Below are 20,262 nucleotides of genomic sequence, written 5' to 3' on the forward strand. Positions count from 1 at the left end.
CATGCTTTGACCACCAATTATCTGTCATATGCGCACAGGAAAATAGTTAATGAGCAAAGAGAAGAAAAACCCATCTACCAATAGGTGCCCTTCTTTGCAAGGCATTGGAAAACCTCCCTTGTCTTTGTGGTTGAATCTGAATTAGGCTTGCCATAACAAAGGGGTTGAATACTTACTGACTAAAGATATTTCAGCTTCAGTTTGAGTTTCCAATATAAACTAGCCTTTCGTATTAGTGCACATTAAGACTTAGGCAAATTCATTCAATTGGAGAATTATTTTTTCTTCTGGAGCCCTATTTTAAAATGTAAAATAAAACATCCTAATAAAACACCCACTCACATACAAGCTGCTGCTACTCCGTTTCTTATATCCTGTTGCCTAGTCACCTTACCCCTACACAGGGGCGCAACTTTCACTGAGGGGGGACATTCTGAATTTGCACCCCCCCCCCCCCCCCCCCCCCCCTCAGTTTTATAATTGGAATGTGATACAAAACGAGACAATGGTGTGCTTTAGGACCATGTGGACGCCTCCGAGCGGTCGGGTAGGCTGTTTGGAGTGTTTATCCGATCGGATAAAAAATTATAATAATTGTAAAAAAAAGAATGCCCCCCCAATTCTAAAACCGAAGTTGCACACGTGCCCCTACACATATACCTCCATCACTCCAGTATCCCTGCACATTGTTAATATTGCATTGCAACGGACCCTGTATAGTATGCTTACTTACTTAGTTCTGATTCAGAGGGGTTGGGTTAAATGCAAAAGACACATTTCAGATGAATGCATTCAGTTGTACAACTGACTCGGTATCCCACTTTCCCTTCATATTTTTGTGTTTTTTTCTAGTATTACATAGTTATTGATTATCGCAATATTGGGTTTCGAGATTTCAAGAAAGGCATTTCACTGTACTTATGCATGTGACATTAACTTGAATCACAACATGAAACAATGTATTACTTGAATACGATCAAATTTTTTAGTAAAGCACTGAATTACTTTATAAGATAAAAAAATATATATATTATGTGACGGCGTTGTGTGACCAAATCATGGGCTGGTGCAACTGAAAAACTTAGTGGCACCAGGGGAAAATGTTAGTCTGGAGCCCTGTGAGGGTGAGTCTGGGGGGGAAAGTGGCATACAGTGTTTCCAGCCACAACCACACACACATATCCTGGATTCTGAGGTTGGAACCCCAGACAGAGTGGCTAGCCATGGAAAATACAGGTCTGGAGTAGCCTGATCAGACCACAGTTCACCCAAGCAAACTCGTATAATCAATTCAACATGACTGAATTGAGAAATGGTTCAGTGAAACACACCTCAGCAAACATGACCCCCATTGGCCCCATGTGGGTTTTCACACCAGTCCGACATGAGCTAGTCATTCCAATAAGTGTTCTGTTGTGTGATGACCAATTTTTCTTTATCTTGTACAATGCCAATGACGAAGTCTTTAAAGATACTTCAATGCCTAAGTGCATGTGACATATGAGAAACGTAAAAGGGACATTTCACTGCTGCTCTATTTATGCCCATTAATATGTTATTAACATGTGAATAAATTCTTGATTTTTATGACTACACGGAAATCGAGGGTTTCTGCATTTCACCGGTAGAAAACGGGCCATCTACATTTGCTGGTTGTAAACCAACCACCATATCCAGAATTCATAATTTCAGGATGTAGTACCGTCCTGGTGGAGGTGGATCCAGTTGATGTGAATACTCCCATGGAGAAATAAAAATGTCTGTGTTTGTGGCCAACACTTTCAGACAACGGATTTTGAAACGGATCGGAAGTCTCAACTCATGGTGTTGCCAGGTCGAACGTTGAAAAGTGACGCTATCCCATCGATTTCCCCCCTCACGTCAAAGAAGAAGGCATCCGATCAGCCGACATCAGCGCAGCAGAAAAGAAGAAGTCGAGCTGACGTTACCTAGCCAACTAGCTAGCGAACTACATTTGTTTATCTAAACCAGCATTTCCCCAGCTTTCATAATACGCTGGCTATTCAAAAAATATATAACATTTTTTGTTTTTCTTCATTCCACACTAGGAAGAGCTGGCCGCATGGCCAAACTTCTTCAATTTTAGAATGATGGAGGCCACTGTGTTCTTGGGGACCTTTAATGCTGCAGACATTTTTTGGTACACTTCCCCAGATCTACCCTTGCCTCGACACAATCCTGTCTCAGAGCTCTACGGACAATTCCATCGACCTCAGTCTGAGGTCCTGAGCGCTCTGGAGCAGGTTTTCATCATGGATCTCTCTGTACTTTGCTCTGTTCATCTTTCCCCCGATCCTGACTAGTCCTCCAGTCCCTGCTGCTGAGGAGTGGCTTCCGTCTGGCCACTCTACCTACCATAAAGGCCTGATTGATGGAGTGCTGCAGAGATGGTTGTCCTTCTGGAAGGTTCTTCCATCTCCACAGAGGAACTCTGGAGCTCTGTCAGAGTGACAATCGTGTTCTTTGTCATCTCCCTGACCAAGACCCTTCTCCCTCAACTGCTCAGTTTGGCCGGGTGGCCAGCTCTAGTAAGAGTCTTGGTGGTTCCAAACATCTTCCATTTAAGAATGATGGAGCCCAATGTATTCTTGGGGACCTTCAATGCTGCAGGCATTTTTTGCTACCCTTCCCTAGACCTATGCTTCGACACAATCCTGTCTCGGTGCTCTACAGACAATTCATTTGACCTCATGGCTTGGTTTTTACTCTGACATGAACTGTCAACATGTGACCTTAGACAGACAGGTGTGTGCCTTGAACAAATCATGTCCAATCAATTGAATTTACCACAGGTGGATTCCAATCAAGTTGTAGAAACATCTGAAGGATGAGCAACGGAAGCAGGATGCACCTGAGCTTAATTTCGATTCTCATAGCAAAGAGTCTGAATATTTATATAAAGAAGGTATTTGTTTTCTCATTTTTACTACATTTGAAAACATTTCTAAAAACCTGTTTTCGCTTTGTCATGATGGGGTATTGTGTGTAGAAGGATGGATATTTTTTTTAATCAATTTTAGAATAATGCTGTAATGTAACAAAATGTGGAAAAAGTGTACAGACAAGTGACTAGATGATTCCTGCTGCATCGGAAACCAATAAAGTGTTGACTTCAACATCTGGATCGTCTCATTGTGGTATTCATTAAATGAATTTGCATAAACTAGCTATAATCTTACTGCGAAAACAGATACTTTCAACTAAAATTTGTTGGCAAGTAAACATGTTTCAATAAAACAGTAGATTATTCTGTCAAATAAGTAAACATGGTTTGTTTAAGACAAGTTTATTTGCTCTGGAGACCGAGGTGAGTTTACACAGCAGTAAGCAGGAACAGTTATGGCAACATATGACATATATACAATAGAAGAAAAATATACTAACGCCTATAATAAATACTACAGTTTTACAAAGGGAATACTTGCATATGGTGGGTTTAGGTGGTGCAGTGAGGTGTTCGGAGTCACTTTGATACAAGGGGAGATTGTTGTTATGGGACCTTTCACATCTCTTTTTGAGAGTCATCAACTTCTTTGTATCCAAGCGGAATTGTCTGTGAAAGAAAGACAAACTCTATTAGACATTTGTGGGAAATCGCTGTGTACTGTCTATATTCCTATTGTAGCAACATGATTTAGAATTAAGCAATAAGGCCCGAAGAGGTGTGTTATATGGCCAACATACCACAGCTAAGGGATTTTCTTATGCACGAGTGCCTGGACACAGCCCTTAGACATGGTATATTTGTCATGAACCACAAACCCCCGAGGTGCCTTATTGCTATTATAAACTGGTTACCAATGTAATTACAGCAGCAAAAATACATGTTTTGTCATACCCGTGGTATACGGTCCGATACTGGTCTTTCAGCCTTCAGAGCTCGAACCACCAAGTTTATAATATGAGACACTTTGAAATCTCACAGACACACATTAGCTAGCTAGCTACAACACACAAGTATAGTTACTCCAAGACTAATGAGTCATAAAGCCAGAGTCATTCCTTTACTCTTCGTCATCAAAATATTTCCCTAGTTTTGCTCCTAATGAGGTGCACTGAAGCTAGCTAGGCTAGTTAGCTAGCTATAACTTCAACTACAGTACATTTTAGGTATAGGAAACAAAGCTAGCTTCAAAAACGTGGCTTGTAGTGGTACTAGCAAGCCCCGTTATGGCCGAATCAATCACAAAATTGTACTGAACAACACTGCCTCATGTTAAAAGAGCTTATATTGCTAGGTAGCTATCGACTGCAAAACAACTTACTTGTTTGTCATTTGCACTCCTTATCCAGCCGCTGCTGCTGCTTGCTGGTCTCGCAATTATTTTTCTCGCTGTCTCAACTCCTCTTCAGTGCATTACGGCTCAAATAAATAGGGCTGTACCTTCCTATGTAAAAAAATATATATTCTTTGTCCAGCTCTTCTTGGGAAGAGGAATAATCAGAAGCAGCTATTGTAATTATTTAGTGCATGGTAAAATAGCTCCCATGAACCTGTAGAAACGAATACCGGCCCCGTTTTGAAAAACAACAATTGGACAGGGTCAAACTACTGCCCAAACATTATGATCAAGCTGACTGTCCTTGGGAAAGCAGTTATTATCTTAGCTACAGATTGGTAGACCAGATAATGTGATTTAACCAAATATTTTTGTATCCATTACTGGGAGTTAAAGGTTAGGTACTGTTTGGTGTAGCACAGAACATTTACGACCAAGCTTAACTTGGCGACAATATTTTTGTTCTCGATTCGGCCAAACATGTATCTTCTAAAATGTATGTGTCCAGTTGCAGATGGTGCATTTGAATTTAGAGAATGCTCCATTATTAAAATAAATCCATTTGAAATATTGCTAAGTTAAGGTTGGTGGAAAATGATCTGTCCTATACACCAAACAGTACCTAACCTGTAGCCCTTGATCGTGACTCTCAGTTCCATTACATTACACAAATGAGTCATTAGACAAAGGCATTTTCTGTATGGGGGAGTTTGTGGTAGGGTTTTGGAAGCATAAGGACCTTATCTTTCATATCAGCAAGAAATAATTATATATATATTTTTTTTTATAGGTTAAATTGATACACACCTTTATAAAAGGTTCCCACAACGCCATATTTCCATGTTACATCGCTTGTTTACAGTGGTGTAAAGTACTTAATAAAAATACTTGAAAGTACTTCTTAAGTAGTTTTTTGGGGTATTTGACAACTTTTACTTCACTACATTCCTAAAGAAAATAAATGTACTTTTTACACCATACATTTTCCCTGACACCCAAAAGTACTTGTTCTTTTGATAATCATTAAAATCTCTGGTCCTCCCTACTGCTTCTGATCTGGCGGACTCAATAAACACCTTTCATTTGTAAATCATGTCTCAGTATTGAAGTGCTGAGCTATCCATAAAAATAAAAATACATTTAAATAGTAACGTCTGGTTTGCTTAATATAAGTCATTTTTAACTATTTAATACTTAAATATATTTTAGCAATTACATGTACTTTTTAAAGTATATTTGTAACCAAATATTTTTAGACTAACTCAAGTAGTATTTTACTGGGCAACTTTCACTTTTACTTCAGTCATTTTCTTTTAAAGTATTTTTTTGACTTTACTTTTTCTCCCCAGTTTTGTGTTAACCAATTGGTAGTTACAGTCTTGTCTCATTGCTGCAACTCCCGTACGGACTAGGGAGAGTCGAAGTTCGAGAGCCATGACTCCTCCGAAACACGACCCTGCCAAGCCGCGCTGCTTCTTGACCTACTGTTCGCTTAACCCGGAAGCCAGCCACACCAATGTGCCAGAGGAAACACTGAAGTCAGCTTGCAGCCACCCCGCACGCCACAAGGAGTCGCTAGAGCGTGATGGGACAAGGACGTCCCGGCCAGCCAAACCCTCTCCTAACCCGGACGACGCTGGGCCAATTGTGCGCTGACTCATGGGTCTCCCGGTCACGGCCGGCTGTGACACAGTCTGGGATCGAACCCGGGGCTGTAGTGACTTCTCAAGCGCTGCGATGCAGTACCTTAGACCGCTGCGACACTTGGGAGGCCCTGTATCTTTACTTTTACTCAAGTATGACAATTGGGTACCTTTTCCACCACTGCTTGTTTACGGAAAACATACGGAAGACAGAGTGCTAATTAGCTATCTGCTTCGCCGTACACCTGTGTGTGGAAATGGAAGACAGACGCCACAAACGTGTTGTCACTGAAAAAACTGTTGGCTGCAACTGTGTAAAAAAACAGTTAAAACAGAGTACAGTGTGTATTATGCATTTGTGAAATTATTTTGTGATATGAAAGTAGATGGATTTATGGTTCTAGAACCATACCACAATGGAGAATCAATTCACGTTTAGATGGAGTATTTGGCTGTTTTGTCTTCCAGAGACAATTCACCTTTTAAACAGAACGTGTAATGTCCTTGGATAAAGGAGTAACATTAGGCTCTTTTTAAGCGACCTAACCTGTAACTCCCAGTAATGGATACCAAAAATATTTGGTTAAATCACATTATTTTGTGTAACAATCTGTAGCTATTATCATCTCTGAGAAATAAGGTCTTTCAGACTGGGCTTGATTCAAGTAGGGAGAGTTTGTCCGTTTAGAATGTAATTCAGCTGAATTTTATGCGAGGCAACTTGACATTATGTACAATTCTAATTTATTGCAACAATGTACATTTTAAAACTTTCGAGGGATGCTGACTGTCGAGTAAGTTTCCTGTGCGGGAATAGAAAAAACAGTGGGTAAGGAGCCCATATCCTTTTAAATGAATTGTCTTGTATCCTTCTTCACATTTTACGCAAATATATTAAGCAGCAATTCAAGATGTAAATTGGAGGGAAAGTCAAGGAGGAGCTTACCGGTAATCATCTCTCGCTTGCCTTCGTCCAGGTGAGTGGAAATTACATCCCCCATCGTTACAGCCCCGCTGGTTAACCAACAAACCCCAAGAGAAGGGGCAAAAAGGCGCGTTGGCCAATGTCAAGGACAGGATCTCAACCTAGGAGAGGAAAAAATACACGAGCCTACCGCGTATGACTTCGCCTTTCCCCGAAATGACGCCACATACAATGTTTGAAACGCAAGTTGGTCAGAAAATCTGGGTCGACAAAAAGTTGTGGAAGAGCGTGTCCTGTTGTACCTTTTCTGGATCGTGAGAAAACTCAAATGAAAAGTTAGAAAGTGGGCAAAGTTAGTTCATTCTGACAAGACACACCCTCTCAAAATCATCACTCCATCGTGTTCAGCCTGGGTGTGGCCTTTAAAGGAATCTTCCGGGTATACAATTACCAGACTGTGGAGTGCGTAAAGTACTCTTTTGTGATTTACAGAAATGATATCTGGCCCAAATTTCAACTTCATTATTGACGTGCGGAAATGTTGCTTTAAGCCTTTGCAAAATAATGTAGGCTAATAATCGTTTTTCAACACTAATATAGCGTAGGCTACAATACAGCCATCTATCATGTCATGTGTTATGATGTTATTATGTAAAGTTTTTGTCAAATGTTTGAATACTGTTTTTGTAAGAAAGTCATCTTTGACAGGAAACAAAATGCCATGTTTAGGGAGAGGATGATGAGCTAGGGATGGGGATGAGACTGCTCAAACGAGGAGGTATACTGCCCCCGTGTGGACCATCAACATTGGCAAAAGTGAAAGGACCACCACGGACCATTTTCATCCAGTTTTGGCTGAAGATTCTTGATACTAATACAAATTATTATTTATTTTTTTAAACGTTACAGACTATTATAACGCGTCGGTGATTCGTATAGCCTACGTAACATAATTGCACTACAAATGTACTCGAAAAATCAAAAGTTGGGCCTATCAACAAATAGGGCCTATCAACAAAACACATAGATGCAATTTGGCAATTAAAATGACCTACACCTATTAAGAAAAAACGACAGAGATGAACTACATAAGGAATTAATTAGTAGCTTAAAGATTAGGATCCATTAGGAAAAGTATCAGTGGCGATTTTAGTATGTCAATCTTGGTGGGGGAAACTCAAAGAAAAAATGTGACATGCATGCCAACAAAGCCACAACACAACACTAAAGAATACATAAATTCAGGCCTGGACAATTATTTTCTATTGAGGGCCACATTAGAAAATATTTTTGCCATCGCGGGCCAGAATCATATTACAGGATTATACATAATGTGTATGACTATGTTGACAGATATATCTACTGTAAATCACGTCCAGATATGCTACTTATTTTACTTTTTTAACATGCACAGAAATAAACCACATCAATGTTCTCCTTTTGGTTGGTATTTTCATTATTAAACATGCAATGAACTACACGGAGTGAAAAGTACACTGTGCATTCAGCACCACGGACAGAACTCTTGATAACGTGTATGCACAAAAACACAAGAAAGAGAGAGCTCAACATTACATTTTAAACTACTCAATCAGTGTGTGGAGTGAAGTCTCTGATGGGCATTAACTAGAGCAGTGAAGTCAGGTATAGTTTCTGACGTTGCTATGCACAAGATTGCTGAGAGATGAGAGTCAGTAAGAGATGATCTGTGCCTTGACTTGTTATATTTCATCACTGAAAATGTCTGTTCACATACATAGGTTGACCCAAACAGTACATACACCTTCTGAGCATGACTCCTAATTTTTGGAGAGTTTTGTTCATCGAGAGATGCATAGAACCTCGTCAGTGACATTGTTTTGAATAGTTCTCCAATCACTGCATCAGACTGAAGACCAATAAACTCAAGTTGCAGGTCAGTGGTTATCCACATTGAAGGTGAAAGGAGAGGAAACCAACAGCATGTCATTTTCCAACACTTTGAAATCCTCAAAACGACGAGAAAACTCACCGTTCAAAGCACGCAGCCGCGATGTATACTGCTCCCGCTGGTCATCTGATAAGGAACAGACTAGTAGTGTCGGATGGTGGGAGAGATCGTTGGCTTCTACTTGGCGGGTCAGAAGGAGCAATATTCTCTTGAAGGCTTTGACAAGGCTGTACATCTGATGTGCAAAAAGGCCCTTCCCCTGTAGTTTGGAATTCAGTTCATTCATGAAGGCCATGATGTCCACGGTGAATGACAAATCATCCAACCATTCTTTATCTTGCAGTTGAAGGAAGTCCACATGTTCCTTTCATTTGCAAAAACTCAGCAATCTCACGTTTGTGTGGTAGGGGAGATCTCCATGACCCGACTAGGTCTCTTCCAACAGTGAGACAAACTGCCTGTGGTTTAAAGATTTTGCTCTTATGAAGTTTACCACTTTAGTGACTGTATCCACAACATGGCTCATTTTCAGAACACATTTTTACAGAGCACCTCCTGATGAATAATGCAATGCAGGAAAATACTTTTCTGATCTGGGTTCAGCTCAGCTACTTGATCTTGTATCATTTTCAAAAGGCCAACGTTTTTTTCCTGTCAAGTTTGGGTACCCATCAATGGTCACACTGAATAACTTTTCAAAACTCAGTCCCAGTTTTGCCTCACACACTTATTAACCTCCTCCAATAAATATTTCCCTGTGGTTGTGCTCTTCATTGACTGCACTGAAGCTAGCTCCTCTGTAATTTCAAAGTCTGGGGTTATGCCTCGTAAGAATATCAACAACTGTGCCGTGTCACATGCATCACTGCTCTCATCCAGGGCCAAGGAGAAATAGGTAAAATCCTTTACCTTGTCTTTCAACTGTTGATCCGTATTCTCTGCGATGTCCTCGACACGATGTGTCACTGTTCGTCTTGACATGGAAACATTTTTAAACAGCTGTTTCTTGTCGGGGCAAAGTATTGCTGCAGAGTCAATGAAACATTATTTAATGAATTCGCCCTCAGCGAATGGCTTGCTATGTTTAGTAATTCCGTCATTTGCTGAATGCAGTTTAGTGAAAAGTCCCTGCTGCTTTTGCAACTGAGAAAGCAACTCTTTTGATGCACTTGCCCTCTGCTCAGAAGACATATTCCTATATTTCTCTGCATGCTTCGTCTGGTAGTGTCGGGACAAGTTGTAGTCTTTCAAGACAACGATGCTCTCTTTGCAGACTAAGCCCACAGCTTTCCCTGATACCTCAATAGATACTGTACATATTTTGATGTCCACTCTTGCTGGAACACCCTACATTCATTGTCTACTTTCATTTTCTTTGAAATATTTGAAAAAGTAATTTTTGTGCAATTTCTAGCTAACTATTTTTCGTAACTGTGACATGTGTCAGCCTGTCAGTCACTGTCTGTCCTCGTGCAGTTGTTATTTATACGTGCCTTCAAAATAAATGTCCCACAAACGGTGGAAGTTAAATCATTACACAAAGGCTGGCATTCATTGGGCTTTTAATTTGAATAACAAATACGTTTTTCAAAACTTTACTATTGTAAATTCTTTATGTGATCTGAGCATGATTCCGCGGACCGTACTGAATCAGGTCGCGGGCCGCATCCGGTCCCCGGGCCGGCCTTTGCCCAGGCCTGCATTAATTGCACTATAACTGTGACAAACCGTGCCCACAAACTGTTAGGGCCTACATAACGCTCTCCCAACAGCAGAGCTTTATTTTCAGCACCATGGAGTGAATCCTTACCTCTGCTACACCTGGCTGTCAGCGGAGCATTGACTGGCAGCGAAACAGTACATTTAGCCTAATTTACTGCCTTTTAAAAAAAACTCGCTGATATGGCTGACTTGCTTAAACAAATGTTTGTTCAGCACTTTTGAAACGTATAGCGACAGAATTCAGAACATGGGCGTTCTTACAGTATTCTTCTTGTACACCAAGTCAGAACCGTAGGATAAATATAGAGGGCATATAAGCAGACAATGAAAGCTCTTACAATATTCAATGATTACATTTCTATAAAACAGGCTATAGGCTACATGTGCACCACCAAGTCAGAACAGTAGGCTAAGTTATGAAGGGGAAAGGGACTAAATTATTAGGGTTAGGCACACAGCTTACTACACAACATACACTTAGCATTAATTTCTTCGCTCAGTTTACATATCTCCCTGGCATATTACATCATTATGCAGCAGCATACAATACATTTTTGGACTCACCTTGTTGTGCTGTGCTCACTTGAACAGGAAGGTGGCGCGGTGGTCACTGTGGACCGTTCAAAATCTATTTTCCCAGTCGGAGCTAGTTTTTTTCAGAGTTTTCAGTTGTCTTAAACTCATTGAAGTCTGAGATTTCCCGGTTCCGAGTTTCCAGTTGTTTTGAATGCCGCCGAAGTCATGCTGCATTGATAGCATGGCCAATGTATTCAACCTTTTCTGGCCCATGACATGTGAATGTTTATCCTTTTAAGCTTGGAAAATAGACACTTAAACCCAGACTTGGACTACACACCCACTCCACTGAATAGCAGGCTAGTGATTGCTTTGCAACGCTTGCAGTTAGCCACTGATTCCTTCCAAACCACTCATTGTTGAATTTGCGATTCCCAACTTGTTGTGTAATGTTTATGGCCAATGAGCACCGATACGTTTTATCTATAATTTATCTCCATATGACAAGGTTTGAAAAGTATTTGCCAGTAGATTGTCGACGTGATTCATGATGATGACTGCTTGTCTAGCTTGCTAGCTAAGATTTTTAAAGTATGATGTTGACATGATCAGTCCAATCAAAGCTACGGTAGAATAACGTGGTTTGATGTCATTTTATCTGTGGCCAATGACCTTGAGCCTTCTTGGATGGGCACTTCTAATGAAACTCTATGGCAGCACCCATAGAGTGCTGCCATGAATTTTCGAGCTCTCCCCATAGATTTTGAGGTGACATTGTGTCCCCATGAGTGACAGAACACTGAGCCAATCACTGCGCAACTAGAGAACATTACCAACCCCTACACTGTATTTTCTGCTGGCTGCCCCACCACCATAAAAAGCACTGAGCTAGACTGAAACACCTGCATTTTGTTGCTGCCTTACTCAAGAAATTAAAAAAGAGACCATGTTTGTATGCGACTGTATAAACTCAATCATTATTTCATTTTTTACATTGTTTGCAAACTGATATGTTTGCAAACTTATTCATGTAAAAATAACATGCTAACAAATGTGGCTCTGCCCCACCTGCCCTGAATAACGGGTCTCCACTAAAACATATAATAATGACATTTTTATAAATGTAATTGGCTAATGTAGCCACTGATATGGGGGTGGAGAGATAAGCAGTGACGTCTCCATTCGAAGCTCTGCAGCGATGTGAGGTGTGCACATTCGGTCGAGCAGAGAAACGAGAGGAATACTGCGAGGGAGAAAGAAGGAGTCAAAGGGAGAGATTGAGAATACGGTCAAACACACAAGAGCATCATGGCACCCATAGGACTCAAGGCGGTGGTTGGTGAAAGTAAGAATACCTTATTATATTTAGCCTATTGACCATTTTATATAGATTGAACATCCATTGATACACATCGATGGGACGCACTGTGCGTTTTTCTCGGACAGAGTGGTGATGTGCATGAGCCAAGGACCTATAGCATGGGCCAGGGAGCTATAGCATTAGCCAGGGACCTATAGATGTGCAATTTCTCTGCTACAGCGATGCTGATGCGCATTACAATGTCGACTAAATAGGCTATAATCTGAACGCGCTGCGGCCAATTATCAACTATGAAAAATCGAACTCTGCATAAGAAGGTGCTTTGGTCGAGAAAGACACAGATACGCCCATACTACGAATCTGAAATTAAAATACAAACTGCGGCAGTAGGGTGACATTACACAACGTCTAAAACCATATGCTATTCCAGGCCAGTGATTTTTTTTATTTAGGCACAATGTTAACTGCACAGTAGAACGTTGTAGACCGATAACAATTACATAATTTCATGTCATTGATGATTAGATGGATCGTAAATGAATATTCTCCACCCAGGAGCGCTGCGTCTAGAGCGTTTATGGGATTCCCGTGTTTCAGAAATGCCTCACCCCTATGATGGATCACCAGTGCAATACGCTGCGTAGAACATCATCCTTCAGCATGAACGGTTCAAACAAGAAAATTAAGGTTAAACATCATGATATTCTTGGTCTGCAGTATTAGAGTGATGGCGGAGGGTGAGCTGTCCTCTACATGGAGGACAGGAATGAAATAGACAGTAAAAACAGAAAAATCCGCATTCGGTATGTTAACACACCTTTCCGAATACGGATATTACGGTGTTTTCATCCGCGTATAATAGGAGGCAATGCGCCTTGACTCATAGGCCTACTTGCCCACGATCTACAAGCATAATTTGCGCAGTATAAGTAGCAGTTGAAGCCTAATGAAACCGCATCAGTGTATGGTTTCAAAATAAGCATCGATGGTTGTTTTCAGACAGTGCTGTCACTAGGCCTATTGCCCAATCACATGGAGGTTGTAGGCCATGGATGTTGTAGGCCATGGATGTTGTAGGCCATGGAGGTTGAAGTCCATGGATGTTGTAGGCCATGGAGGTTGAAGACCATGGATGTTGTAGGCCATGGATGTTGTAGGCATGGAGGTTGAAGACCATGGAGGTTGTCGGCCATGGAGGTTGAAGACCATGGATGTTGTAGGCCATGGATGTTGTAGGCCATGGATGTTGTAGGCCATGGATGTTGTAGGCCATGGAGGTTGAAGACCATGGATGTTGTAGGCCATGGAGGTTGTAGGCCATGGAGGTTGAAGTCCATGGATGTTGTAGGCCATAGATGTTGTCGGCCATGGATGTTGTAGGCCATGGATGTTGTAGACCATGGAGGTTGAAGACCATGGATGTTGTAGGCCATGGATGTTGTAGGCCATGGATGTTGTAGGCCATGGAGGTTGAAGTCCATGGATGTTGTAGGCCATGGAGGTTGAAGTCCATGGATGTTGTAGACCATGGATGTTGTAGACCATGGAGGTTGAAGTCCATGAATGTTGTAGGCCATGGATGTTGTAGGCCATGGATGTTGTAGGCCATGGATGTTGTAGGCCATGGATGTTGTAGACCATGGAGGTTGAAGTCCATGGATGTTGTAGGCCATGGATGTTGTAGGCCATGGATGTTGTAGACCATGGAGGTTGAAGTCCATGGATGTTGTAGACCATGGAGGTTGAAGTCCATGGATGTTGTAGGCCATGGATGTTGTAGGCCATGGATGTTGTAGACCATGGAGGTTGAAGTCCATGGATGTTGTAGGCCATGGATGTTGTAGGCCATGGGCATGTAGGGGCTTTTGAGACATCTCTCTAACTGTTCAAACGAAATATTCTGTACACTCATAGGAAAAAAGGTTCTGGATAAAACCAAACATGGTTATATTGCTTGCTTCATATAGCATATTGCACCACTAAAGGTTCTATATAGAACCCTTGTGTAGGAACCCCAGGTGTTATTTTTGACTGAACCAAAATTGATTCATATTGAACCATTGGGTTCCATATGGAACTTTTACGGGTGCCATATACAAAACAAGTTTAGAACACTTTTTGGTTCAATCCAGAACCTTTTTTTTAAGAGTGTAGCATCACAAATCAGCTGGCAAAATGTGTGGACTAGTGGTGCGCAGGTCAGCTGTTTGTTCAGCCGCCCGCAATTGTTAACCCATCCGCAACTGTCCGAGTATATGTTGTAAAGTGAAAATCTGAGGCCGAACACGACCCTAATCCGCTAATATATAAAATGCGCAGCAGGCTAGTCAGAGAAGGCGTAACGCTTTTTTGCCTGATTTAGATATGTTTCTGCTTATCATTTCCTACATTTTGGTAGGCTATTTGTTAGTCAACTTGTCTATAATTAGATACATGCAGCTTTTCTTTAGTCATTGAACTAAATAAACCTCTGCTCACCAGAATAATGTCATAAATCGATAGAATGGATGCTTCAATCAAGTTTTCACTGTCACCTCTGCTTCTTTTACGGAGCAAGTACGTTTAGGTTCAGGGGAGAAAATACAGTACCTAAAAACCTGGAAAGATTTTCTGTGCAAAATTTCCAAATGACATCAGTTTGACCGGTCCTAAAAAGAAATAGAACGATTTGAAAATGACACTACATGTTTCTGCTTGGATGCATATTTTATTGGTTGAAATAGCTTTTATGCTTTTATGATACTGCTATAGATAGCACCAGACGATAGCCCATCTAACGCATTCGCATTCTCTCAAGATGCTGAAATAAATAAATAATATTTATCCACGGCTGTTCCCAAGTCAAAACTGTGCCTACGTTTGGTGTATCATTATACTGCAAGAAAATATTAATTCTGCAGGAGTTAATATTAAGGCTATGTGAGAGATTATAGACCTACAGTCAGTGTCCAAATGTCAGTTTCCATTTAACCCATCTGAACAGTAGGCTACAGTTCCCTTGACCTGTCATTGGCCTATTTGAAGTCCTTGTCTTGTGACTGTCGTATTTGTATAACGCCTCACAATCATCACGCAAAACATAACAGGTGTTGTGTCGAATATCTCCCCCCTGACAGAACCCCCCCCCCCCCTTCTAATTTCCTTAATTTTGTGGCTAGTGTCAAATACTTTCTGTGACACACAGAGTCAAATACTTTCTATAGAACAAACTTCACGTCAGGATAGGCAACAGAAATTCATAATTCATGTATGTGTGTTATATTAAACATAGGGGAGGGAGTAAAATGTTGGCAAGCAATAAACATTTCAGAACAACTATGGCTGAATTATTATCCTTAACACTTTCAAAAAATAGTAGTCGAATAAGACATGGGAGAGATGACGAATTTTGGCAAAGAGATTTATTTATACACTAATACAAAAACCAATAGCGGATTTAGGTACGGGCGACATGGGTAGCCGCCCACCGCGGGCGGCATCTTGCCGGGGGAGGCACGGGGCGCCCCCGGGTGCGGGTGGGAGCGGGCGCTGAAGGGGCGGTTCGCTCAGGGCGCCATACAAGCTAGAACCGCCACATACACTTGAAACAAATAGCCAAAGCGAAAACTGCAGACAAAAACATGTGTGCGCATCTTAAACATAAACCACATTTATTACGGGGTGAGGCATTGTCCTGGGTCTAAAGGCTCACCAAATGTATGTTGTTTTAGGATTAAACATGTTCTTATCGGATAATGGCGCCATCAACAGCAACGGATTTATATCCAGAGGTAATTGTGGATGTGTAGGCATAGCCTACAAGCCTACTATCAGTAATGGTAGTGCAATTAGATATGCAAAGAATATTCAATAAACGAACCCAATAGATTGATTCTCAAGAGATAGCCTATTGATCAGGTTAGCCTACCCAAATACCAACCTGGACAGAGAGGCAGACGTAACATAGTAAACGGAAATCCGGGCCATTCAAATGAGTATGATATGTTACGTTTGGTATGTTATGTATCAATTTGTGGATGTCCATCATCCATTTCATATGATATGTTACGAATTACAATTCGTATGATATGTTACGAATTGCAATTTGTACATTATGTTACGAATTTGCAGTACCTATGATATGTTACAAATTCCAATTTGTTGTGGCTAACATGAGCTAGGTGGCTAGGTGGCAAAAGCTAATGTTAGCTAGGTGGCTAACGTTAGCTAGGCTAGGAGTTAGGGTTAGGGGTTCATGTTAAGCTTAGGTTAAGGTTAGGAGTTAGGTAAAAGGGTTAAGGTTAGGGCAAGGGTTAGCTAAAATGCTAAAATGCTAAGCTAACCCTTGCCCTAACCTTAACCATTTTACCTAACTCCTAACCTTAACCTAAGCTTAACATTAACCCCTAACCCTAACTCATAGCCTAGCTAACGTTAGCCACCTAGCTAACATTAGCTTTTGCCACCTAGCTCATGTTAGCCACAACAAATTGGAATTTGTAACATATCATAGGTAGATAAAAAATAGTAGGTACTGTAGATTCGTATAACAGAGAAATTGTCAGAAATCTTTTTTTTTAAATCATTTTAACAGGACCATGGGCTGCCAGCCATGTCACCTTTTTCATTGTTTTATTTTTATATAAAAACATAGTTTTTTTTGTGTGTCAAATTCGATCAGCCCACACAACTAAAAAATGGTCCAGCCCATCTGACATTTCCCAGAATTGCCAGATGGTCAATCTGCCCCTGCCTAATCCCTGCCTACATGTGCATATCTACCTCAAATAGTCCAGTATCCCTGCACATTGTACATTAGGTACTGGCACTGACACAGTATATAGCTTCTTCTCTTATTTCATACTTATTGTTATTTTGTGTGTGTTTTTTTCTCATGAATTATACTTTTTTTATATTGAATAATGCACTGTTGTTGGGTAGGGCCTGTGAGTTAAGCATTTCACTGTACTGAATTTATACATTAATAACTATGTGTGAAATAAAAGCCGAACACAGGTTTTCAATGTCAATTGAATTCCACATTTGCAGAATTAAGCCTAAAGTAAACATTGTGTGATGACCCACCTCTCCATGTCGATAAAGGCAGGGAGGGATGCATCGAGCACCTGCGCGCTATTTAACTGGGTTGATGGTGAGGAGATTGGTTTACAACGGGAACGTACGCAGTAAGACGCGATACACCACGGGCCCTCTGCAGCACGCGCAGTAGCAGCCTCTGTTGAAGGGGGATGGGCAGCGTATAGCGTTTATCTCTCTCCCTCCGCTTTCACGACTGTGAGCATCAATTCCATAAAGCAGCAGACTACAATATAGGGCTAGCGATAGGAATGAAAGGCCAAAGTCCATAGATGTGTAAATACAATTTTGACATTCATTTATAGGCTGCCTACACCCCTAAACGAAATGAGAGGGATCAATTCTAGTTGCATTACCTGCCCTTAAAATGAATTTATTTAAAAAATAATTGAGAATGCTTACTATGGTAGCCTATATTTTTATCATTCAACAAAATAATTTATTTTTTCAGCAACATTTTGCAACATAAAACCATCTCTTTGCTCTCTTTTTTATCGCCACTATAGTGAATCAGTGGTATTGCAGGGGCTAGGGTGCTGTCTGTGCCCAGTCTCATCTGTGCTTCATACAGTATGAAAATGTATGCACTCACTACTCTAAGTCACTCTGTATAAGAGCATCTGCTAAATTACTAAAATGTAAAATGTAATACAGTGGACTTTTATGTTTTACTTTTATATGGATCAGACAAGAAGGATGCCACACATCTTGGTCTCAATTCTGTCATGTCTTGATCATATCACAGGGTGTGATATGAGGCTTGTGTAGGTAGCTTGACAGTACAGGGGCTGTGAGAAGAGACTATCCTGACAGTGCAGAGGAGGAAACCAGGAGTAGTGTGATCATGACTGTAAATCCAGTGTGACACATGCCAGATAAAGACACAGTAGCCCAACTGACCCAAGCGACTGCATCCTACCCAATGACTCATAGTATTTCCCCCACTTCATTGTCCCTGCTGCTTGAGTGGGTGGTTTTAATAGTCTGCAGTGGACATCACTCAGTTTGTTAATAAAATGGTCCAAGAGCACCCCACATCCCCATGTGGGCTGTGACTGCTGCTAAGATCTTCCAAATCTACAACAGAACGTGAGAAGCCTGGGTTTTCCGAGGCTTGCTAAGATGTGATTCCAAAGTTAGTCAGAAGGACAGAGAGATGACCATGCAGGGAGAGGAGAGGGATGGAAGGAAGGAGGGTCACCACCATGTAGGACTTCAGGGTTGACCAGGCTCTGCAGTATAGGGAGAGAGGGAGTTACTGTACATCTCATTACCCCAGCCCAAGCACTCATCAGCTGCACAGCCCAGGCCAACACCAGGATGGACACACGCACACACGCCGCACGCACGCACGCACGCACGCACGCACGCACGCACGCACGCACGCACGCACGCACGCACGCACGCACGCACGCACGCACGCACGCACGCACGCACGCACACACACACACACACACACACACACACACACACACACACACACACACACACACACACACACACACACACACACACACACACACACACACACACACACTGACCTTGGCAGGGATACTTAGCCAGCCTCACACACACACTTGCTGGGTTCATTGTGTGACGCAGTGCCCTCAGCCTGCCACTGTAAACACACAGACAGACCCAACATTTAATATATTTTCTAATGACTTTCTAGACACAGACTAGCCCTCTTTATATGCTAGATTAGAATAGTCTTGATTATGAACATTAATAATTACATCCCATTTTCCTTGATTAAGAAGCACTGCTGCTGTGTCAGCACTGGCAGGGAGTATTCCTCCTTCCTCCCACTCAACTCTCCAGCAGACCTCACTCACACACAGCAAAGACATACTTATATTTAGATTTGAGATTCCTCTGCAGCGAAAAGCACCATACAAATTAAATATATTATCATACTTAACAGAGAAACATAAAAATGTACCAGAGACCGTCAAGAGGCTTGCTGTAGCAGGGCCAAGTAGCATCGGCCAATACTGCCATTCCTGCGGAAGAAAGAGAGGAACAACATCACAGAATGCAGATTAGGCTGCCACTGGGAGAGATGGATAATGACATAAGGAAGAGGAGGAGAGCGAGTGATGGAGGAGAAGTAATGTAGAAAGTAGTATTATTGCATTATGGGAAGGGATTTAATCTAGATGGTGATGTGCAGAGTCATTAAACCCTCATACCTCAGACCTCATGAGATTGCAGAGCTCCTTCACCTATCACAGCCCCCCTCCCCTCCTCACTCAGACACCAGACACTTACGCATGCACACATTCTACTCAGACTTCCGACAGAGAGAGAGAAACCTTGTTTTAACTGATCTTGCCAGGACATAGCAGCCTGCGGCAATGCAATGCATCACTTGCTTCTCCATTGACATTTTTTACTGCCTGACATTTTCAGCACTAGACTAGGCATTTTGTAAATTGCTTTAACGTTGCACTTGACTGCAGTCAGTAGATACAGCTTTCAAATAAGGAGGAAAATGAACTCAAACATAGAGGGAAATGTATCTGCAGGGGGATTTATCATGTCTTTTTTTGTGCTAAAACCTCGCCCGGGCTAGATCGAATAGGGTTGCATGTTGCCCAACCCTGCTCTAGTCTATCATTACACTGTGTTGTAGGAAAATTAAGAAATAGATGGAATTTTACTCCCAGACACCAGGAGAGATTATTCTGGCAGACAAATACTTTACCTCAACATACTAAGAATACAATATTTATGTGAGGGATTGTTCACGGTCTTCATCTTGTCTGTGTTTGTTAGAATCAGAAGTCTATTATTTTTCCTCTCACAATACCCTGTTCCTTTCACAC

The 20,262-nt window shown here is 41.4% G+C and overlaps 2 protein-coding genes across 2 annotated transcripts in view; one reads left to right on the forward strand and one right to left on the reverse strand.

The window, feature by feature from the left end:
- LOC120026269 (protein Niban 2-like) overlaps positions 1-7,178 on the reverse strand; it is a 47,342-nt gene extending 40,164 nt beyond the window's left edge. Inside the window, exon 1 of the mRNA XM_038971096.1 lies at positions 6,891-7,178. Coding sequence (XP_038827024.1) covers positions 6,891-6,945 — 55 coding nt within the window. The 5' untranslated portion in view covers positions 6,946-7,178. The remainder of the gene's footprint in view (positions 1-6,890) is intronic.
- A 5,087-nt stretch (positions 7,179-12,265) lies between these two features.
- LOC120026131 (syntaxin-binding protein 1-like) overlaps positions 12,266-20,262 on the forward strand; it is a 44,084-nt gene continuing 36,087 nt past the window's right edge. Inside the window, exon 1 of the mRNA XM_038970951.1 lies at positions 12,266-12,382. Coding sequence (XP_038826879.1) covers positions 12,346-12,382 — 37 coding nt within the window. The 5' untranslated portion in view covers positions 12,266-12,345. The remainder of the gene's footprint in view (positions 12,383-20,262) is intronic.

The sequence above is a fragment of the Salvelinus namaycush genome, chromosome 31, assembly GCF_016432855.1.
Source record: "Salvelinus namaycush isolate Seneca chromosome 31, SaNama_1.0, whole genome shotgun sequence".
Classification (NCBI taxonomy): domain Eukaryota; kingdom Metazoa; phylum Chordata; class Actinopteri; order Salmoniformes; family Salmonidae; genus Salvelinus; species Salvelinus namaycush.